This window comes from Nomascus leucogenys, chromosome 8, assembly GCF_006542625.1.
Source record: "Nomascus leucogenys isolate Asia chromosome 8, Asia_NLE_v1, whole genome shotgun sequence".
Lineage (NCBI taxonomy): Eukaryota > Metazoa > Chordata > Mammalia > Primates > Hylobatidae > Nomascus > Nomascus leucogenys.
In genome coordinates, this window is record NC_044388.1 from 32,071,610 (window position 1) to 32,095,127 (window position 23,518).

At 49.0% G+C, this 23,518-nt stretch overlaps 2 protein-coding genes across 5 annotated transcripts in view; both read right to left on the reverse strand.

Annotated features, from left to right (window-relative positions):
* Positions 1-807: 807 nt before the first annotated feature.
* On the reverse strand, positions 808-21,434 carry STMN4 (stathmin 4). Of its 4 annotated transcripts, XM_003272903.3 has the most exons (8): positions 21,335-21,434; positions 8,491-8,581; positions 7,150-7,245; positions 6,428-6,508; positions 5,805-6,013; positions 4,454-4,645; positions 3,709-3,762; positions 813-1,416 (listed from the first exon to the last, which is right to left on the reverse strand). In XM_003272903.3, exons 2-7 carry the CDS (start codon positions 8,501-8,503, stop codon positions 3,742-3,744), a joined length of 612 nt encoding a protein of 203 aa, XP_003272951.1. In that variant the 5' UTR covers positions 8,504-8,581; positions 21,335-21,434; the 3' UTR covers positions 813-1,416; positions 3,709-3,741. The 4 variants fall into 4 exon arrangements, with proteins under 4 accessions (XP_003272950.1, XP_003272949.1, XP_003272951.1 ...); XM_003272902.3 differs by lacking the exon at positions 3,709-3,762 and having other exon boundaries at positions 808-1,416; positions 21,335-21,433; XM_030817005.1 differs by lacking the exon at positions 6,428-6,508 and having other exon boundaries at positions 21,335-21,433.
* An 87-nt stretch (positions 21,435-21,521) lies between these two features.
* Positions 21,522-23,518, reverse strand: part of TRIM35 (tripartite motif containing 35) — a 52,665-nt gene continuing 50,668 nt past the window's right edge. The window contains exon 8 of the transcript XR_004031306.1: positions 21,522-21,596. The gene's annotated coding sequence lies outside the window, so the exon portion shown is untranslated. The remainder of the gene's footprint in view (positions 21,597-23,518) is intronic.

Below are 23,518 nucleotides of genomic sequence, written 5' to 3' on the forward strand. Positions count from 1 at the left end.
GAGACCAAGACTGCTGGGTCTGGATGCCTCCTTTGCCTTCTACTAGCAAACACTTTATTTCCTTGCTTGCATTTTCTAATCTACCTAGAATCTCAAACCCCCAAGGCATGGAGGACTTCTGCTATGGTGTGAATGTTGCTGTCTACCCCAATTCACAGGTTGAACCCTAATCCCAACACTACAGAATTAAGAGATAGGGCCTTAAGAGGTGAGATCATGAGGACTCCACCTTCATGAATGGGATTAGTGCCTTAAAGAAAAGGCTTGAGGAAGTCCTTTTGCCCTTGCCTTCTGCCATGTGAGGATGCAGCAAAAAGGCATCATCTTTGAAGCAGATGGCAAGCCCTCACCAGACACTGAATCTGCTGGTGCCTTGATATTGGAATTCCCAGCCTCCAAAACTGTGAGCAATCAATTTCTGTTATCAATTACTTAGTCTAAGGTATTTTGTTATAGCAGTCTGAACAGTTGTGACTAAGACAACTTCCTTCTTACAATGCATCTTGGGGACCATATTAGGATGTCAGTTCATTGAAAGGAAGATTGAATTTCTTTTCTCATCAATTTAGTGCATGCTATCCAATAAAGATTAGCCCACCAAAGGGATTTTAAAAAAACAGAAGAGAAAACCTTTCAATTATGCCAAAGGCTGGCATGATTCAACCCACCTCACCCAGGCTCCAGATGCTTGAATGGCAAAATTAAGGAAGCAAAGGGGCATGTGCCATCAGATGGATGAAAGCCAGGTTTCGAGAACTTTTTAACAATTACCCAAAGGACACATTTGGGAAATAAAGAACTGGACACTTGGAGTCAATGTTTCATTGGTCATGATGATCAAAAAATGATGGTTCACACACACACACAGACCTCATCCCACCTGCTGCAGGGCGGAAGCAACACCTCTGGTCTTCACACCCCCTCTGGCTGTGTTCTCTGGTGCGCCCTGCAGCCGCTGCCCCACACAGGACTCTGTCCTTCACCCTGAAGTTCTACTGCCCTGGTTTTCATCTCTCCTCAACATGGTGCCTGGAGGCTCAATGTCCAGATAGAGATGTGAAAATCTGATCTGCGCCGGGCAGGATTGCAACGTCCTTGAGTTCTTCTCCATCTCCCTTTCCCAAACTCTCTCCTCTCCCCTCTCCCACCCCGTCATTGTTCCCCGGAAACAAATAGGATGGCTTCACTGGTCAATTCTTAACATGTACAAACACCAAAAGCAGAGGAAACGCCCCTTGGCCACCCCCCTCCCCCCAAACCCCAGTGCTGGGAGCGCAGCCGGCGGGCGAGACTGCCTGGAACGTGGAGCTGCTGGAGCTGTCCGGCTGACCTGGAAAGTTCTTTGGCCTCTGGGCTTTACCTGGAGGCCTCTTCCTTCAGCTCCTTGTTTTTCCGCACCTCCTCGGCGTGCTTGTCCTGGAAAGGAAGGGAGGGAAAAGGGCAGGTCACACAAGGCTGCCCAGGGACAAAAAGGGAGGCCAAGGGGCAAGAGAACCAAAAGCAAAGAGTGGCCACCACAGGCAGTGAAGAGCTGTGTCTGCGAAGGTGTCCCGAGAGGGGCAGAAGGTGGCAGGTAAGGCTGGCAGGAGGCATGGGGTGAGCCTACTGGTGCTGCCCCAGTGAGCTCAGGGTTCTGTGGGTGTCAAACTGTGGCAGGGGCCCACCTTACAGTGACCCTGGGCCCCCCCAGCCTCTCCCTCCCTCACCTGGCCATTCTGTGGTTTGGATTAGATCGTATGGCTTGACTTAATATAAGGAGCTGCTGGGGGTAGTTTGTGCCAGAGGAGCAGGCAGAACAGACAGGCCTCACTGCAAGCATCCCCTACAAATCACATGCACCTGCCTACTGCTTCTAGTTATCATCCATCTCCTGTGCGAGAATTGCCTTAACCATCTTGGTGAAAGATGAGGACTCTTTGATTTTCCTTTGTTATTATTTAAACAAAAATAGAGACGGGATCTTGCTATGTTGCCCAGGCTGTTCTCTAACTCCTGGCCTCAAAAGACCCTCCCATCTCTGTCTCCCAAAGTGCTGGGATTACAGATGTGAGCCCCTGTGCCCAGGTGTGGAGTCTTAAAGTGCAAATCGACAGAATAATTTTGAAAATGTTGCCCAACTCCAAAAAGTGGACTTTCTTACACCTATCATAAGAGAACCTTCTTTTATTTCACGGGGTAGTGTAGCCAAAAGACAGTATCTGCCTTCCAAGGCCCATCTGCGGGAGGATCTTGGCTGGCTCACTTCTCCAACCAGGCCTCAGTCCTCTGATCTTTAAAGAGAATGGCATAGACAGGGGGTCTTTTGCCCCTCAAGTTCTGTGATGTTTAGTGTTCACCTGCTCACTGTGCAGATTGCTGGGTTCTCTATTAGACGGTGACTTTCCTGTGGGCAGGGACCACATCTTCTCTTCTACTATGGTGCCTTACACATGGCAAGCACTCAACAAATGTTGTCCCTCCCAGAGCCTGGCACTGTCACATCCAGATGACAGAATCATCCTGAAGTAGACTCACCGAGGCATCCAGGTTTTCAGGATAAACTATAAACTACAAATCTGTCCCTGCAGCCACCCTAGGACTTTCTGTGGCCTAGGAGTGAGGAGTGGTGTGCGCAGGGCAGGGGTTCCCAAACTTTGGTACGTATCAGCATGACCTAGGAAGCACCATCCCTAGACAGCCAGGGTTAGTGTTCTGGGGAAGGATCCAAGTATCTGTATTTTTGAATTTTATACCAAGCAAGTCTGGTACATGGGGTCAGTGACCCACACAAACACTGGCATGTCAGGCACTGTTGAAGGTATCCCTGGCCTGGTGCACAGGTGGACAGGGCAGAAAACATACACCCAACTCTCACCCAACCTCCTGCCTCCACCAGCGGGTAAAGGGGAGTAGGGGCCGATGTCCCAAAGGGATGCTGCCCCCTCAAATGTCTGCTTTGACATCATACCTCTTTGAGTCTACCCGACCTCCACAGCCATCACTCTACAATATGGACCTTTCCAGTCTCTCTGCCTCTAAATCTACCTCCATTCTTGGGTGAGCTCACTGGGCAGAGCCCTAGGTTCTGCAATTGCTTTCCTTGGCCTCCAAAGTCTCTCTTGATGACAACAGGCTGGCAGGACAATCACTGGCTAGTCTCCCTGAACCACTTGGACTTGGAGCCAAAGAGCTGGCTGCTAGTCCTAGCTCCACTGCTTATTAGTTTTGTGACCCTGGGCAAGTCATTTGACCTTTGTTGACATATTTTTCTCATCTGCAAAATAAAGATAACACCTGTCCAGCTTGCCTCAGGGACTTGTTGTGAGGATAATGTCAAGAGGAAATGAAAGTATTTTGCAAAGAGTCTCTCAAGTGCTATATCCTGGGTCGAGCCTCAGTGATTTGTTTTGAGTCTGGCCTCAGGGCCATGCCCATCTTAGCCCAACCCCAGGTTTTTGTTAAGAGTTTGCTCCAAGTCATCCCTCCATAACTGGAGAAGCCTGAGGGCCGACCCAGATCACCTCCCTCCCATGTGACGCTTGGTGGAGGCCCTGCCAAGCTTTGCAGGCTGGTGCTTCAGAGCACAGGGGCTGCCTTGTGCTGGCCAGCTCCAGGGCCTATGCAACATTCAGACACCTCATGAAGAAACCAGATCCTTCTAGGACCTGTTGCCAAGGGCCTGAGACTCTAGGTGGATGGGCAGGAAGGAGCGGGGACCACGCTGCTCACCATGGGACGAGGCCACCGATCAGGTCCCGGGAGTCACCGCGCAGCAGGCGGTTCCTGGAAATAAAACACAGAGCTGGAGCTCTCCCAGGAGCTGCAGGAGAAACTGGGGCGGCCTTGGGACTCAGGAAATTAGGGCAGCGTGTTCTCAGCAGAACGGGCCGGTATTCTGCTGACACACAGAACCAACCCCGGCCTCATGTTTCTCATATTTAGGTGACACCGTTCCATTTATTGACAAAAGGCAACATATTGGAAAGACCTGTGACTCACTGGGTCTGTGTCAAGAGGTTTAGAGAGAATCATGTTTCCTGTTCAGTGGGAATCTCAGCTCATCATACCCGTGACTTAGAGCCAAGAGCTCAAGAAAGCATCTTTCCTTCCATCAAATCAGTCCATTCAGGGATGAAGCTAGGAATGCATACCTGCTTGTCTATCTCTACTCGTTTGTATTAGACAGGCTTCTTCTAGAAAATCAGACATATACCCTCCCTAAGGCAATGAAGGATTTTAATTGTGTAACTGTGCAGAATATCCCCCAAGGAAACCCTGAGTCTGGTTCCTGTTTCTTGCCTCTGACTTCCCTGATCATCCTTCAGAACTCTCTAAGGATCCTGCCTAAGAAAAAGATCCTGATTTTTGCCCAAGGCTGCCTCCTCCCTGAGATGATCAGTAGGTCCCCTCATACTTGCTGTAGAAGGAAAACAGCGTGTCCCAGGAACCTCCTCTCTAGCCAGGGACCCCTCACCTTCTCTTGCAGCCGTTCCAACATGGCGGCGAGGTGGGCCTCCCTGTTCTCCTTGTTGGATTCCATCTTCTGGGCCAGTTTTTCCTTAGCCATCTTGATGAAGTTGTTGTTTTCCTCAATGGCTTTTTGGATCACCTCTCTCTCATGTTCCCGTTTCTCTGCTAGGTGTTTCAGGAGCTCCGCTTCCTGGTACTGGGGAAGCATAAAGGCAGAAGGAGGCCCTTCACAGTGAGTGTGCCCGGGTTTATTTTCACCATCGTGGCTGAAAAGCTGTACACTCAGAACACTCGCCTCCCTGGGCCTGGTCCCCAGCCCATTAGCAGGAAGCAAGGACAATTCCTAAATTCTCCCCGCCACTTTCAGAGCCTTCCACATTCTTTGATTGTTTTTTCCCAGCCTTTTCCTAAATACCTTCATGGCCCTTTTGCTCATTGCCGTCATTCATTCATTCATTCATTCATTCACAAACACCAAATGACCTTATGCTATGTGCCAGGCACTGCTCTAACAGCTTGGGGTAAAAAAAAGTCTCACAGAGATAAGACATATATAAATCACTAAAATCCAGACTAGTGTAGACATATGCCCTAAGGTGTAGACAGGATACACTGAAGGAATTCACGATAGGGGATTATTTTTTTTTGAAAGATGAAGAAAAGTTACACGTAGAAGATGGCATCAGAATCAAGCCATGAGAATCCACAGAAGACATCCCGGGCCTTGAGATGCATTACACCATGATCTTCTCTCCCTCCTCCAACGAAGAAGCTCTTTTCTTAATTCCCTAGCCTTTCCCTAAATCCTTAGTATTTGTCAGTCTTATTTTTGCCACCGTGCATATAGGGCCACCTCTTGGAGGAACGTAGTGCAATGTCCTATCCCCCTAACTAAACTGTGAGCTGCGAGAGGCCAAGGGTGTTTAGTTCTTTTTTTTTTGAGACAGAGTCTCGCTCTCTTGCCCAGGCTGGAATGCAGTGGCACAATCTCAGCTCACTGCAAGCTCCGCCTCCCAGGTTCTCGCCATTCTCCTGCCTCAGCCTCCCGAGTAGCTGGGACTACAGGTGCCCGCCACCACGCCCAGCTAATTTTTTTTTGCATTTTTAGTAGAGACAGGGTTTCACCGTGGTCTCGATCTCCTGACCTCGTGATCCGCCCGCCTCGGCCTCCCAAGGGTGTTGAGTTCTTTATTTCCCTCAATGGTGCCTCATTCTCCACCACACACTCGGGAGATGCTCCCTAAATATTGCGGATTGGTGATGAGCTTACCCCCAGCTCAGGTCCACCACCTGTCTTCTCCACCTGCCTCCCCTGTATGCTGAGAGGGAGGAAAGAAGGAAAGGGCAGCATTTACCTTCCTTCGCTCCTCAGCCGCTTCTAGTTTCTTCTGGATCTCTTCCAGGGATGGGTCTCGCCGCCTGGGCAGGGAGGCGTTGAACTCGGGCACCCCATCAAAGGAGGGTGGCTTCAGGATGACTTCAAAGGACTGGCCCGAGGTGCATTTGTTCAGCTCGATGACTTCCATGTCGGAAATGACACACCAATTCAGGTCCACCGTGTCTGCTACAGAGGGTAGAGAAGGGGCTGCTCACGTCCTGAAGAATGCACAGGCACCCAGCAAGCACGCGGCACATGCACACGGGAGTGGGAGAGCTGGGGCCCCAAGCAAGCTGGAGACTGGGGTCTGGCTCAGTCCTGCACCCCAGTACCTAAGGGCGATGGCCTCTGACGGGGCTGAAGGAGTTTGTAGCAACAGTGAGGCTTCAGCCCCCAAGAATAGGGGGCCCCAGGCAATGTGATTTCCTACGACACTGGCAGCTTTTGCCTTTGCTTCCCCCACCAGCCTCCTCTGACTGCTGAGCTGCTCAATTTATCGTCTGTGGTGACAGGCCGGGGTGCATTTCAGCCCCCGCCCACCCCCGGCCGCTGCCCATCTGACGCTTGGCCTGCGGAATCCCTCCGCTGCCTCCCTCCTACCCTGCGCTCTTCTTTCTCTCCAGTCAGCACTGTCTTTCCGCTGGCTTTCATCCTTCCTCCTACACTGTCTCCCACACAAGCCTAGACAGAAAAAACAACCTCAGGTCATCCGAGCATGCCTGTTCCTTGGTGCCAGACCAAACCAAACCCATCCCTGCTTCTAACCAGGACATTAGGAGGTGACCTGGTCCCCGAGCACCCCTGGTGAGGACGTGGCCACCCAGTGCTCCCTGCTGGTGTCTTGGGGCTGTCCCGACTACAGGCCCCACACAGCATGGCTGCCACAGAACCTCCTCTTCCCACCTCTGGACTCTCCCAGAGCATTCTCTACCCTTCCCAGAGGAGACCTGTTGACCTGGAAACTGACTCACATCGTCTCATCTTCTCTTCTGGTCTAGATGTTCCCCACAGGCAGAATCCTGTCTCGCTCACCTTTGCATACCCCCCCCCAGTCTCGATTTGCTGGATGCATGCACAGAGGTGACAAGATCGAGTGCACTCTGGGGGCGCCTGATGCAGACCTTCATGGCCTCCCCCTAGTGCCCAGGCTGCACCACTGCAGCTCAGACCCTCAGGCTCACCCGCTGTGATTTCATCGGCACTGGGAAGGAAACTGTGTCTCCGGAGGACAGATTCACTGAGCTGGGGTCGGGGTGCAGGACCCATGAGGACAGGACACAGGGCCCCCCGCCCCTCATTTTCCTGGCTGAGCCTTCACTGACCTTCATATTTGTAGGACGACTTATTCAGGGGATCGGCCAGGAAGCAGGAACAGAACAAGGACACCAGCGGGAGCTCCTTCATCTTCTCTTTGTAGGCTGCGGAAATACCCAGTCAGGTGAGGATGGCGCCTCGCCTAGCCTCAGAAGCCAGCGTGCCCGCGGGTCTGGGGCTCTGAGCAGCCCAGGGTTCCACAAAGGCACTCAAACCACGAAGACACACGCCAAGGCTGGGGATCCAGGGCTTTTGCCCTGAGCTGTGCTGTTCAGGATCCCTGTGTGGGATTCGAACCCACTCCTGTCTCCTATGGAAACCTAAGCCTTCCAGAGCATCAGATCCTTCTCCACAGTATGTCTCCTCCCCTTCCAGACCAGAAAGCAAAATGCGCTCATGGAAAGGTCCCAAGCACCAGTGCCTCAGCTCTCCATCCCCCAACATCTGCCCCAGGACATTCCGATTCTTTTTCTCCAGGACACAGGAGACCCACACTCCATTCTACTCCAAATACCTGGCAGCGCTGGCCTGCAGGGTTAAGGAGCTGGATAGGAGGGGATGGTCCTCACCACCATCCCTCTGGTCTGCCCCTCACCACCATCCCTCTGGTCTGCCCCTCATAAGGTCAGGCTGTGAGCCTTCTCTGACCTTCCCAACACAGTGCACAGAGCCTAGGGGTCGCTGGTGTCCCCAAAAGCTGGAGCATATCCCTGCCACCCTCTAGTCTATCTGTCTTTGGGATGTCAGGGGCCAGAGCTGCCCTGGCTCCTGAAAGTCCCTCCCCTCACCACCTTGGGGCCCGTGTGGCTGGCTGCTCAGGCTGCAGCCCTTAGCTGACCCCCAGCACAGTGCAGGTGTTTCCCCCATCCTCATTTCCTTGTACAATTTTTTGTTGAGATGAGGGTCTCAATATGTTGCCCAGGCTGGACTCAAACTCCTGGGCTCAAGCGATCCTTGTGCCTCAGACCCCTGATATTGGGGACTATAGGCATATGCCACTACACCTGGCTTCCTTTTACAGATTTGAAAATATGTGTAACTGCAAAAAATAATACGTAGGCATCATAAAAACTTAAAAAAAAAAACGCTTATACATATGAGCAAAAGGAAGAAAATCTCAGCTGTGACACACCCCCTACCACTTGCTCAACTTGTCGCCTGTGGTGACAGGCAGTGGTGTGCCTCCTGCCACTGCCTGCACGCCCCCAAGCCTCCCATCACTACCTGCACCCCCCCCAACACCCCATGTGCTTCCTGCCAGCTGTGTGCTTCCCTGCTTCTGTGAGTCCATGTTGGGTGAGGGCAGGGGGAATAGCCTATGCCCCATCACACATGGTTTTTGTACCTACCAGCAAGGGTCATGTTTCTGGGATCTGGTGGCTGAATCTAGCTGAAAGTTACAGAGGGGGTCTGTCACCAGCTCGGGATGCTGTCACCAACCTGAGAAAAGGGGAGGACAGGATTTTATCATCGATGGATTAGACAGGTTATTCTCATAAGAAAGGTCTTTATACACTGGGGAGGAAATCTCAGGGGTACCTCATTTGCTCTTCCTCCAGGCCCTCTCCCAACCAACTCTCCCTGGGGGTCCCCCACCCTGACCTCCCTCCCACATGATGCTAAACAAGCTCAGATTCCATGCACTAATGATACTTCATAATTGGCTTTCCAGTCTCAAGCCCCCCAGCGCATGCAAGCATGGGTTTCCCAAAAACGTATGGATCAAGGGGTGCTCATCTCTCTCCCTCCATAGCTCAAGAATCTGGCCCAATTCAAGGGTTAGGGTGAGAGGCAAATCCTCCTGCATAATCAGCAGGGAGGCATTCATAAAATAACTGTGTGTCCTGAACTTCTCCCCACACACGCCCCAGAAGTCTTTGGGCCAATTCTGATATGGGATGAGAGGGAATTGGACATAGGATGTTAACTGGCCTCTTCAGACACTCTCACCTGCCCTTTCCCAAGACGACTGACCTAAGCTGTGTTTGACTCTATTTAAGACAACCCGGGACACAGGAAAGAAAAACATTAAGGAATCATGTCATCATCACAGGGCCAGCCAGCACACCACCAGAAATCAGCATGAGGAATTGCTGTGGGACACAGAGATAGGGCTCCACACCCCCAGCATGAGCCAGGGGAGGGACCTGGGAGGGGTCCCTGGTGTCGGTAGCACCTGAGCGGTGCCTTGAAGGATGAGTTAGAATCAGACAGGAGCTGGCAGGAGGGCATTCTGCAAGGGAACATCACGGCCAAAGGTCAGGGTGAGAACGTCATTCAGTGTCCATGGGATCAGGTCAAGCTGGTTGACGCTAGACCAGAAAGTGGGAAGAAGAGGGGGCGGGTCAGGAGACAAAACAGGAGAGTCAGGGAAGGAGCAGATCTGGGAGGATCAGAGGGGTGGAGGTGATGGGAGCCCAGGAAGGCTACTACCAAGAGAGTGAGGAGCAGCCAGCAGTGAGTGGCCATCCTCAGGACCATTTGATCCTTGGTCACCCTCTGTGGTCACTGTGCCAGGGGAGGGTGGCGAGAGCCAGCAGGCTCACTGCCTGCATCCTCGCCAGCCAAAGAGATTCTGAGACCCTCTTCAAGCCCCTTGCCTTTCTGTGCTGGCTGGGGACTGGCAGGAGGAGGCAATGGGGCAGTGAACTCAGCTCTGGCTTTAGGGCTAGACCAGTGTGGGGTCAAATACAAGCATCACCTCTCTTACCAGCTCTCGCTAGTCTCTTTCTCCATCTTAATCCTGCGCAGAGCTGTACAAATTAAATGAGAAAAACCCATGCATAGCATCCAGCAGACAGGAAGCGCTGAATAAATGTTAGTCTCTTTGCCCTGTCTTTTGCATCAGGACAGCTATCAGGTGCCACATGCCTGTTTCAGAGCCATTACCTCTGGCCCTGCAAGTAAGGACTGTTGTTTCCATGTGCGGATGAGGAAACTTGAGGCTCAGAGGGTTTATGTGCCTGCTCAGGGCGATGCGGCTAGCAAGTTAGAGTGCCCATTTGAACCGAGGTCCAGCTGGACTTAAAGTGCTTTGTTCTCCTTGTTCTTGTTGTTGTGCTTTGGAGCCAGAGGCCCCTGTCATTGCAGCACAATGGGTCTTCTCTCTGCAGAACTAAGCGGATCCTGACGGCACCAGTGAGTCCCTGAACAGAGAGGCAGGCCTGGTGCCTGCATGTGACTTCCCTGGTCATGACACCCCATCCCACAGTCTCTGCTCATGGCCGGGCTGACTGACAAGTCACTGGCAGAGTGAGTAAGCCCTTGCCAGAGAGGCAGTGGCCTTGGACTTCTACCTGGGGAAAGGATCAGAAGTGGAAGCCCGAATAGGTGGAGGGGAGGCAGAGAGGGATGCCTGAGAAAGAAGGCAGACGGAGTAGAAGCAGGCAGTTGGAGTCATGGAATGTGCCCCCAGCCAGAGCTAGAAATGATGATAGGACCCTGTGCTCAGGGGGCACTCGGCGTCCACCACATTATCCTAGTCTAACTTTGCATGAAGCTGGCTTAGGCTGACAAGACAGGCATCATCAGCTTTGCTTTCAGATGAAGAACCTGGGGTTCGGAGAAGTTAAGACGCTTGCCTGAGGTCACACAGCTCTAAGGGTGCAGAGCTGGGTCTAGTCTCCAGGTCTCTCGACTTGTAAGCTCTTCCATTGTAACCAGTGGAAGAACTAGATACTCACTAATGCTTCCTCTATGGTCCTGAGGACTCGCAGAAAGCCAGCCTGGCCTGGGGATATGAGTTAACTTTAGAATATGTGGTAAGCGCGTTCTACATGGAAGGAAATGGGCTAGGAGTTTTAGGAACACAGAGAAGGTCAGAAAGCCAGAAAAGGAAAATCAGGGCAGGAAACGAGATGTTGTAGAGGTGGGCAGAGGTATGCATGGTCATGGTCAAGGGATTTGCAGTGGAGACCTCTCAGTGTTAAAAATGTGTGCTTACCGAGGAGCTGCTATGTGACAAACTCACTTTAATTTTCATAATAGCCTCGTAAGGTAGGAATTACTATCCCCATTTTATAGAGAATGAAATCGAGGCTCAGGGAAGCTAAGTGCCTTTTCAAGGCCACTCAGTACAGTAGGTTAAATAATGTCCCCTACATGCATACATCCTCATCCTAACCCCTACAACCTGCGAATGGGGGCTTATTTGGAAAAAAGGGCTTAATGAAGGATCTCAAGAAGAGATCATTCCTGCTTGCCTGAGAAAGCCTTAAACCCAATGGCAAGTGTCCTTATAAGAGAGACTGAGAGAAAAGAGAAGGCCACATGCAGACGGAGGCAGAGATGGAAGTAAGGCAGCCGCAAGCCAAGGAACTTTTGGGGCCGCCAGAACCTGCAGGAGACAAGGACAGATCCTCCCCTGGAATCTTCAGCAGAGCTCAGTCCATTGACATCTCAGCTCTGAACTTCCAGCCTCCTGGTTAGTGGTAATGTGATGCAGTAACCCCGGGCAAACTAATATCCTCAGGAAGTAACAAAGCCAGGGCTCAAACCCATGGTTTTTTTCACCTCAGGTACCAGCATTCATACATGGGCTGATTTGTTCCTGAAGATGATCTATGTTGCCAAGTGTGGTGCCTCATGCCTGTAATCCCAGCACTTTGGGAGGCTGAGGTGGGCAATCACTTTGAGGTCAGGAGTTTGAGACCAGCCTGGCCAACATGGTGAAACCCCATCTCTACTAAAAATACAAAAATTAGTCAGGCATGGTGGCACATGCCTGTAATCTCACCTACTAGGGAAGCTGAAGCAGGAGAATCACTTGAGCCTGGCAGGCGAAGGTTGCAGTGGGCCGAGATCGCGCCACTGAACTCCAGCCTGGGCAAGAGAACGAGACTTTGTCTCAAAAAAAAAAAAAAAAAAAAAAAAAAAGATGACCTATATACTTGTGCCTGTGGGTCCATGGGGCCCTTATAAATCCTCATGCCAACAGTCACATCATTTCTGTTGCACTCAAGATCCAAAAGATATGCCCAGGGGACATTCTGAGAAAGGACACAGAAGATAAAAAGGTGGAAAGCAGAGGGCACAGCGATGAAAGGAGTCTTTGCCACTGGGTGGCGCCAGTCATGGCAGGAAACCCAACTTTATCACTAATAACCTGTGGCATCTGTGCCCAGTGGGGCCGGTCACATGTGCCTCCCCAGCACCTGGCCTGCTTGTGTGATGCTAGGTTGGCTTGTGGAGTTTGTTAAATGGCCGTGGTCATGTTATCATGCCACAGCAAAATACAGCCTGCAATGGAGTGAGGGCCACCAAACGTCTCCTGAAACTGTCAAAGAAGGACAGTAAGGGTGTTATGCCCAAGGTCAGAGCACACAGAGTGCCAGGGATTCGGGTGGGCATGATGAAGATGAAGAGATAATAGAGGCCATAGGAAGCATGAGGCAAGGAGTGCAAATCCTCAATGGGAGATTCTATCCAAGACGTCAGCCAGCAGAGCGATGTAAGGCAAAACCCAGTGCAGAAGCAAACCTCCATCCCCATCCCTCAGAGGCTCCTTATGTGTTTTCTGTTAGGTGAAAGCCAATCCTAGCCCTTCAATTGCCCCTAAGGAAGACCAGGAAATTCATTGCACCCAGCAGCAACAAAGATCAAAGGAGCCCCACACGGAAGGTCAATGTGGCAGTCATTCAGCCAATATCCAGAACCAGAGCTGGAGCTCAGGATGGCAGGCCCTCCAGCTCCTGCCTGGTGGTCACTGTCAAGCACTTCTGATGGACACAAACTGGTTGGTCAAGAGCCAAGGTCTCCCTGGGCAGCTGAGCCCCTGTGCTGGCAGGGATTGATCCAGTGGAGCAGGTGGAGAGAGGACTCAATTTATTTATTTATTTATTTAGTAAATTCTGTGCCAAGCCCTCTGCTAAATCTTCAGATGGCAAAGGTTTGAGTGTGGCCTCATCCTGAGGCCATAAGAGAGACTGAGGCTGTGATGAGGTTACTATGCAATTGAGGTTCTGCATTGCCTATCACCTTGCAATGACTTTGAACCTGACTGTGTGCCGGGGATGTGGATTGGGTTTACTCAGGAACACAGGAGGCCCACTGGGCTGCATGCAGGGTGCAGTGGGACAGAATGCTAGAATAGGAACTGGAAGATTGCAGAGACCTCTGGACCAGCGAAGGACTTTGTGCTTTATCTCCCACCCAGTAGGAAGCCACCAACATCTTTTGAATGAAGGGAGAAGGGAACAGTGATGTTGATAATAATAGCAATAATAACAACTACCATTCTTGGGCAGGAAAAGCACAGCTGTTATCTCATTTTTCTATTAGGTTCTTTGGGAATGAGGACATTGAATTTCAGCGGTTAAGTAAATTATACCATCACACAGGTATGTAGGGGCAGAGCTGGGATTTGAGTCCTCATGTGTTTCATTGGAAAGCCTCTCTGTCTTTAGGTTCTGCTGAGAGTGTAAAAAGATTCATCTGGCAGCATTCGTTTGGGGAAAAATTAGGAGGCATAGGCTGGAAGCCAAATAGCAGCAGTCTGGGTACAAAGTGTGGGTTGGACCTGCTAGATTGAGTTCCACTCTGAAGTTTTCACATCTCACCCAGCACTATTTTTCCATTTACAAACTGATCCATACATTTCCCCCAGCACCAGCATCTAAGAGTCTGTACAGAAAAGCAAGGAACCAGAGCTTTTTGTTGATGGCTTGAACCATTAGCATAATTGTTAAGAAATAAATCAGTGGGTGATAACCCCCCCAAGCACAGAGCCAGCCATAAGGAAACACGGAATGAGTAAGTTTTGACTGGAGGCAGACATGGCTGAGAGTGAAGTTGTAGGCTGTTGACTGAGGAGAGATCTCATGGTGGGACAGTGGGGAGAAGAAGGTGGTTAAAGTGAAGAGATCAGAGCCCTCGATTTCACCCAGAATATTTGAATGTCAGAGATGGAGAGAACAGGCAATCACAAGCCCATGGTTCTCAACTCAGTGCAGTCTCACTCCCGGGAACTACATGGGACTTTTCAATGGTCATGAGACTGAGGATGCTACAGGCATTTAGTGGGCAGGGGCTGGGGAGTCTAAACGTCTTGCATTGTATACATCAGTTCCACACAATAAACAACTGTCCCTTCCAAAATGCCAATAGCCTCCTTCCTGGGGACCAAAGATTCTGAGGTCACACAGAGAACTCCTGGCAGAGATGGGATGGATTCCAGTGTCAATGCCCTTCTCCTTTATACTTATTCCTTCTCTGCCCCCAAACACCATCCTGGATGCGAGCGGACAGCCCACATGGTCACCAGAGCAGCTTTGAATGAGAAGATGGATACATAGAAGGGAGACCCCAGCAGGGCACTTTCATGCAGCCCACACTTCCAGGCTTTCTGTAATTCAGCTGATGTCCAGGGGACAAACAGAAAAGCACCAAGTTCTCAGATGACACGTGGCCACCTACTGGGTGTATGCCTGACCTCTTAGTGCCTCTGACTGCCCATACGACAGAGTGAACAAGCATTTTATTGGTCACTGTAAGAAATGCCCCAAGAATGCTTGCAGGATGTGTCAAATTCCATCTGTCCTATTTTTGAGGGATAAGCAGATAATGCATGTCCCAGTGGCTTGAATAGAGTTGTACCTGGCAGGGGTTTCAGAAGACAAATCTAGAAACTCTGGCCAAGAATCAGGATGAATACCTCATGGTCGTGGGGGCAATGAATTCTGACTAAGATCCTCTAACCACAAGCAGTACAGGAAGGTGGTTCTTTAAGTCTGTGCCCTATTGCCAATCTTCTTCAAAATCCAGTTGAGGTTATATATTTACCCAAAATTAGCTGCATAAGCTATCTAAATGCCACATTTATTTGCTTTGGGATGGAATCATGTCAGCTCAGAACAGTGGCCCTGGTTATCTCATGCTGATCAAAAGGCTCTGATTGGCAGCCATGTGTCTTCTTTGGGTTTAAAATCAAAAGGAGATAAATTATTTTTTCATGAATGTGGTTTTCATTCTTTCTACAATATTTATTGAGTATTTAATTACGTGCCAAGCCCTCTGCTAGATCCTAAAATAACCACGGGAGTTTTTGTTGGTGGAAAAGTAAAACAGGTCCCTGGATGGGTATCTAGAGCCACTGGAGCCTTTGGAGGCTCTGCAGATGCTCTGCGGGCCTCAGCATGGTCTTCGGCGATAATGTGGACCTTACCATAAAGAGAGAAGGAGTGGGAATTACAGCGCAGACCAAGAAAGAACCAGTGAGACCTATGGAGGGAAACTGGGCAAAACAGAACAGTGTGTGATTCACCAGGTCTGGGGAAACTGGCATCGTTTAATCACCTCTTAGGCTCTTGCTTCCAACAGCATCAAGAGGAAGAGATGATGGGGACCTGGACAAGGGCAACTCCCAGAGGGTGCCCAACGGGCTTAGGCTTCTAGGAAATAAGCACCTATGACAAAAGCAGAACTCTGAAGGCCTGAATCTGAGAAGTCCTTCTTCGCACCAACAGCTATGTCAAGAGGCAAGTCAGAGAAGGAAAATTAAGCCGGAAAAGTGACATCCCTAAATAATCCACAATGATGGGATTTTCTGGGCAATTTTCTTTTCCAATTTAATATATGCAGAAGCAGCCGGGTGCGATGGCTCATGCTTGTAATCCCAACACTTTGGGAGGCCGAGGCAGGCAAATCATGAGGTCAGGAGTTCGAGACCAGCCTGGCCAACATGATGAAACCCCATCTCTACTAAAAATACAAAAACTAGCCCAGCCGGGTGGTGCATGCCTGTAGTCTCAGTCCCAGCTACTTGGGAGGCTGCAGCAGGAGAATCATTTGAACACAGGAGGCGGAGGTTGCAGTGAGCTAAGATCATGCCACTGCACTTCAGCCTGGTTGACAGAGTGAGACTTCATCTCAAAAAAATACATACATACATATGTGTGTGTGTGTGTGTGTGTGTGTGTGTGTGTGTGTGTGTGTGTACTAAATTAACTCATTTTCATATCAGCAGGGGACAAGCAATGAAACTTGTAGAAATTCCCAGAGGTCAAGCTCTCTGCCCATTCTGCAGTCTCAGAGTTAGTAGGAGCCATGGAGCTCTCTAGAGTTTCCATTCCTACCTCTGAGGAGGAGACAGGGAGCCCAAGAAGTGCCTTGCCTGAGATTTCAGAGAGAAGAGAGCCAAGCTTCTGGCCCACATTCAACTGCACTGACAGAAATTCCTTATCTTTTGCAATATTGCTCTTGTTTTCTTTGTTCTTTCGTTCTCCAATGCTTTGTAAATTTTACATATTACTTTTAATTTTAGCTTTATGTTAAAATCTTTTATGTCTATATTTCACTACATTAAGAATAAAGGAGTATCTAATGATTTTATTTGTGTGAGATGAGAGGTTTAGCAACAAACCGCTCTGTACAAACCTGGTTTTGTCAGAATGATCAGGATTTTCAGTTCTGGATTATCGTTATTGAGTTCTTTCTTACATTATTCATTCAACAAATATTTATTGAGGATCTACTATGTGCATTATGCAAAGCACTAGGGATACAGTGATGATCTTACAAACACATCCCCTAGCCTCAAGATGTTTGACATTTGCATTTAGCTTTATAAATATGCCAATTATAACTAGACAATGGCTCTAAATTCTGGTGTTTTCTTTGCTTATGACCAACATTGATACCATGTGGTGTTTTTTTGTATTTGATTTCTTTAATTTGATAATTTTTTTGGTTAGCTAGAGTACTTCTTGGAGTAATTGTTTTTCAAAAAGGTATTTTTTTTTTTTTTTTGAGACAGAGTCTTGCTCTGTCACCCAGGGTGGAGTTCAGTGGTGCAATCTTGGCTCACTGCAACCTCCGCCTACCGGGTTCAAGTCATTCTCCTGCCTCAGCCTCCCGAGGAGCTGGAATTACATGCGTGCACCACCATGCCTGGCTAATTTTTGCATTTGCAGCAGAGATGAAATTTCACCATATTGGCCAGGCTGGTCTTCAATTCCTGACCTCAAGTGATTCGCCACCTCAGCCTCCCAAAGTGTTGGGGTTACAGGTGTGAGCCACTGTGCCTGGCCCATGGTATGTTTCTTAAGTCCTTGCGCATCTGGTTTGATGGCAGGTGCAGATGCTAGACAACCCTCTCCAGGATCAATAGTTGAATTGTGTTTGTGTTGTGGGCAGACAGAGCCTGCCTGAAAGGTGCTATCCCCTGTCCAACTCTTTCTGCATACTCAGTGTGAACTTTTCTCCCTCTAGTCTGGCTGTCTAGGCATAGACTCCCACATGGTCCACTGACACTCTGCTCATCCTCCCACTCTGGGTCTTTCATCCTAGATCCACGCTCAGCTCCTTTCTCTGGATTCATATTCTCCAGTTTGTTATCCAAACTCTCGAGTTGCCTAACGCCCGTCATGAATCAGGCCAACCAGCCCTAGGCTCCCGCCTTTTCTGATCTGTTCTGTTCTCCTGCCTCCCACCACCCGCCTCTGACAGCAGGACCCTAGGGCAGTGGACAGGCAGCTCTCAGTTTTAATTGATGGAAAGGCCAGCAAGCTTTGGGCTTCGGTGGGGAGGGATAGGTATGCCTATGTGTGTGTAGGGGATGGAGTGGGAGCACTCACATGTATGTGTAGGGGGTGGGGTGGGAGTGTTCAGATGTGGGGGTTCATGTGTGTGTGGGGGATGGAGTGGGAGCACTCACATGTGTGTGTAGGGGGTGGGGTGGGAGCACTCACATGTGTGTGTAGGGGATGGAGTGGGAGCACTCACGTGTGTGTAGGGGATGGAGGAGCACTCACGTGTGTGTAGGGGGTGGGGTGGGGTGGGAGCACTCATGTGTGTGTAGGGGATGGAGTGGGAGTGTTCAGATGTGGGGGTTCATGTGTGTGCATGCATATGTAGGTGGGAAGGGCGCAGGTGTGCATGTATTCATTTGTCTTCCTAGAGGGACTAGAGATGTAAAACTCTAGAAAAAAAAAAACAATTTTTAAATGGCAGGGAAGAATTTTTGGTATACGTCCCTCCCTAAAGAAAAACAGAAAAGGCAACCTTTCCCAGGCTGTCACATCTCTGGATATAGCAAATGCTAATTTAATAAGCAAACCAAATTATACATGATGCATGTTTATTTCTCAAGCTTAAAAAAAACGGATTGGTTCCCTAAGTGGCATTACAAAAATTACGCTTTACATGTTGTATAATTCCCCAAAATTTCTATCCCTCCTCCCACAAAAGCAGTTTAATTTCTCCCCATCCGTGGCTTCAAAATCTCCGGGAACTCTACGTTTCCAAATGAGAATCTCCAGGTAAGTATGAAATAATATAAAGATATCAGAGGGGGCAGGGGAGACAATCTGAAGGGTTCTTGAAAAATTAAGCCTTTCTTTGATTATGATCTTGATACTTAAATATCCTATTATTTAAAAGCAAGAACACAAAATATCTGAATTTTTCCAATCCTTCTATACAGTTGGTTTAATATAGACACAATTCTCTTCGTTTCTTTCTCTCTCTCTTACTTTCCTAATTTCTTTGCCCCATGTTCCTTTTTCCTGCTCAAGTACCCTATTCTCTGAACCTCAGTTTGTCAATCTTTGTTGCTCTATTTTAAAAGTTATCAATCAGCCCACATCCCCCTACAGGAAAAATGTGGTTAAAATGGCCTAGTCCAGTAAAAGAAGATAGCCACTTGGACTTTGGGTTTCTTTTATTGAACCAAAGTGAAATCTAGCTATTAAGCAGCCATCCAAGCAAAAATGCAGGACACTTCCACCATCCCTCCACCTCTAGTCGACAACCTGGCCACTAAGGACAATATAGACCAAACTTCTCTATCCTTGATAGGTCCTTTAGAATGAAATAACTCACTAAGGAAGGACAGCTTCCCATAAAAAAAAAAATTTAGATTTAATTGCAACTTAAATGCACTTATTTTTTACCTGGGAATAGGGACACAGTGTACAACATGGATGAGCCTTGAGGACATTACACTCAGCGAAATAAGCCAATCATAAAAAGACAAGTACTGTATGATTCCACTTATCTGAGGTACCTAGAGGAGTTAAATTTATAGAGCAAGAATGTAGGATGGGATTTTCCAGGGGCTGGGGCACAGGAGAATGGGAAGTTAGTTTCATGGGTATGGAGTTTCAGTTTTGCAAGATGAAAAGAGTTCTGAAGATTGGATGCGCAACAATGTAAATCTTAATACTACTGATTTGTACACTTAAAAATAGAATGGCAAATTTCATGTCATGTGTATTTACCACAGTTAAAAATTTGAAAAAAAGGTTGACTATCTATTGGGAGTTTTTCATAGGCTTGTAGTCTTAGGGTTAGGAGAGGTAATTAGAGGTCACTTAACGTAATGTTTCTCAAACTTTTTTGACTGAAACCCACAAAAGGTGCTACATTTTATATTATGATCCAGTATGTATTTGTCATGATATGGACATATACACACATATATGATTACGGATACAGACATATATGTACATTTGTACACACAAATATACACATAACTGATATGTAACTAAAGACAGCATAGGAAGCATTAATTATCCCATTACATGAGATGTGCTCTAATTATTTTCTACTCTTGTTTCATTTTATTAAAACAAAATACCATTTACAATCCATAAATTGATTTCACAATGTACTAATGGGTCTCAGCCTTCAGTTAAAACACTAACCTAGACCAATCCCTAACATAATGCAAAAATCTCCTCCAAAGCCTCCCTGCTGGGTAGCCACGCAACTTCTGCTTGAATGCCTTCAGTTATAGGGAACTCACTCCCTACAGGGCAGCGTGCTCTGTGGTAGACCCATCTAGCACTTGCAGATACTGCTCACTCCAGAGCTGTTCCAGGTGTGGCCTGGGTGGAGCTGAGAATGCCAGGAGGGCTGGGACCAGCTGACAGGTGCTCAGTGGTTTCCAAGAGGGGTGAAAGTACAGCTCCTAGCAGCAAAGTGGAGGGTTGGGGTGAGCCAGAGACTAGGGCAACATTGCTGGGAGACTCTGGCTTCCTTCGGTGGAGCTGCTGATCAGACCTTTTCCCCTCTGCCTTCTTACTGCTCCAGCACTATGATTATTTCCTCATCTGAAGGATGATCTCATTCCCCTAGCACCCGCCTGTGGGAGAGGTTTCCTCCCCCTGGGAGGCGGGGGCTCAGCCTCAGGTTGAGACAGATTCCCTCATATTCCCTCTCAACCTCCCACCCATCCCTCGAGCCTCAGCAGGCCACCTCTGGCCATCCCACCTTGTATTATCTTGGTTTTGAGACAGGGGTATCCCTTCCCAGGGTATTCAGACAAGGGCGCCTTAACATTCCTGACCTCTCCCTCCCACCCCCATACACACACACACACACACACACACACACACACACACACACACACACACAGCATTCTGGAGACCTGCTCACGTTCAGGACAAGACTCCACCACACCTGATTGTGTCTTCCTTGGAGAAATAAAGACGGCACCGCCAAGTGGGGACAGCTGGCCACTGGACATCAAAACCCTGGGTCCCAGGATGAGAAATGAATGATGCCTAAACTCCTGGCGAGCGTGGTGGGCTGAATAAGGAGGGGGGCTGGCCAGGGCCCCAGTCAAGGACCAGGGCGTGGCAGTTCTGGGTGTCTGCAGTTTTCAGCTTTGGAGCCAGCCACCTCTGGCCAGGTAGGATTAGGCTGACCTCAGGGTGGGGCGGGGCCAAGAGGAGGTGATGATCTCATTGCATCCTTAGAACCAAGAGAAAAAAGTAACCCGTGCATAGAGCCGAAGGAAAAGATGGGTGACCAAAACAGGAATGGGAGACAAGAAAAGCTGTGTCTGAGGAAGAGAAGGTAAAAACACAGGAGAGCTTCCCACTTGAAAGGGATCTTCAGGTCACAGCCAGCTGCAGGGGCAGCCAGACTCGGCACAAAACCTTTCTCCTTAAGCAACAAAACATTTTTATGCAGAAATAACTCACCGTAGCATCTGACAATTCCCACCCATCCTGCCTCTCCTGAGCTCTGGAATAAAAGTGGCACCGGGAGCCCACCCTCACCCCTTGGCCGAGCGCCATTCTTTTTGCCTCACCCCCTTTCCCCCAAGATCTGACAAAGTTTAAATGATTGAGTAAAACCAAAGGTGACACAATAGGTGCTAGGCCCCTCGCTTCTCCCCACTGTAGCTGCTGTCTTGTTTTTTCTTTTGCCTGAAAAGCCTCAAATTAGTTGCATTTTATTTCTACTTACGTGCAGTCCAGTTAGAAGCGAGCTGCTCTCTTCCTCACTCCCTCAATTAGTGGTACCCTGGGCTTCTCTCAACATCAGCACCACTGCTCGCTCTTGCCATGACATCACCTCCAAGCTCTGTGATTGGCCAGCAGTGGGTTGCTTGGCAATTGGACAGTCTCCTCTGGTGGAGCAGGGATTGCCTGAGTGAGTAACTCTTAGCAGGCCAGGGAGTGAAAGATGATGTCAGACAAAGAGCCTGCTTTCTCTGCTGCCTGTGGAGCTGGAGAACCAGAGGGGTGAGGGCGGAGAGGAAGAAAGAAAGAGGGAGTGGTACAGGGAAGGTTAGGGAGAAGCCACAGCTTGTGAGCTGGGGGTATAATGAATGATTTCCAGAATCTTTAGGTCCTTTAAATCTGGGGGTGAGAGAATATAGAATCCAGAGAAGAAATAAAAAAGAACAGATGAACCCTAAAAATAGCTTCCTGGAGGGCTTGGTGCCTGTTTCCAGCTCTGTCAGAAGGGCTGGTGGGTTTGAACGATGACTCAGAAGGCGGGGGGTTGCGGGGACTGCAAAAACCCCAGGATTGGGAGCTGATGAGGGCCCTGCACTGGAGTCTCTGGAGAGTAAGGCTTCCCTCTGGCCACCTTTGCAAAGGTATCAGCCACATCTCTGCTGACACTATTGGGTCCTCACTGCCCCTCCCATCCAGCCCTCCTGGGCCTTCCAGAGGGAGCCACAGGTAGGAAGATGGACTGGTCATTACACTGGTGATTCCTAAATATGGTGGATTTTTTAAAATTTTCAATAGGTTTTTGGGAAACAGGTGGTGTTTGGTTACATGAATAAGTTCTTTAGTGGTGATTTCTGAGATTTTGGTGCACCATCACCCGAGCAGTGTACACTGTCCCCAGTGTGTAGTCTTTTATCCCTCACTCTCCTCCCACTCTTTCCCCCAAGTCTCCTAAGTCCTTTGTATCATTCTTACGCCTTCGCGCCCTCATAGCTTAGCTCCCACTTATGAGTGAGAACATATGATGTTTGGTTTTCCATTCCTGAGTGACTTCACTTAGAATAATGGTCTCCAATTCCACCCAGGTTGCTGCAAATGCCATATTTCATTGCTTTTTATGGCTGAGTAGTATTCCATGGTGTGTGTGTGTGTGTGTGTGTGTGCATATATATATACATAACATTTTCTTTATCCACTTGTTAATTGGTGGGCATTTGGGCTGGTTCTATATTTTTGCAATTGCAAATCATGCTGCTATAAGCATGCATGTGCAAGTATCTTTTTTGTACAATAACTTCTCTTTCTCTGGGCAGATACCCAGGAGTAGGATTGGTGGATCAAATGGTAGATTTACTTTTAGTTCTTTAAAAATTTTTCACACTGTTTTCCATAGTGGTTGTACTAGTTTACATTTCCATATGGTGGAATCTCGAGGGGAGGTGACGGGTCAGCGATGGTGGCTTCTGTAGTTCCCTCAGGGAATGAGGGAGCCACTAACATAACCTTCACAGGCTGCTGCCCTCAGCCAGTGAGCTGCAGAGGGCAGGGTGAGGCAGGAGAGGAGCCAGGCAGCTGTGGAGCAAGAACCCCCTCCTCCAGAACACCCCTCCAGACTAAAGCCCCCCAAGATGTGTCCATCATCCCCACATTCCACCGTCCAGCCTTGCCTCATGTGTTCTTCTTGGAGGGGAGGGGTAATTTTTTTTCTTTTTTTTTTTGAGACAGAGTCTCGCTCTGTCACCCAGGGTGGAGTGCAATGGCGCAATCTCAGCTCACTGCAACCTCCACCTCCTGAATTCAAGAGATTCTCCCGCCTCAGCCTCCCGAGTCGCTGGGACTACAGGCACGCACCACCACACCTGGCTAATTTTTGTATTTTTAGTAGAGATGGGGTTTCACCATATTGGTCAGGCTGGACTTAAACTCCTGATCTCGTGATCTGCCTGCCTCAGCCTCCCAAAGTGCTGGGATTATAGGCATGAGCCACCACACCTGGCCCGGGAGGGGTAATTTTATTGTGGCCAAACATGTACAACATAACACTCACCATTTTCACTATTTTGAAGTGTACAGCTCACTGGCCTCATGTGCACACACATTGCTGCGTAGCCATCACAGCTTTCCATCTCCAGAACTTTGGCATCTTCCCCAATATTCATATGTAACCAATAAGCAATAACACCCCTTTCCA

Excerpts from the sequence above, each read along its gene's own strand:
- STMN4 (XM_003272902.3), bottom strand. Across the intron at positions 6,014-6,427 it reads GAGAGAAAGAAGAGCGCAGG|CAGACACGGTGGACCTGAAT; the intron begins GTAGGAGGGAGG and ends TACCCTCTGTAG. Across the intron at positions 1,417-4,453 it reads TGGAACGGCTGCAAGAGAAG|GACAAGCACGCCGAGGAGGT; the intron begins GTGAGGGGTCCC and ends CTTCCTTTCCAG.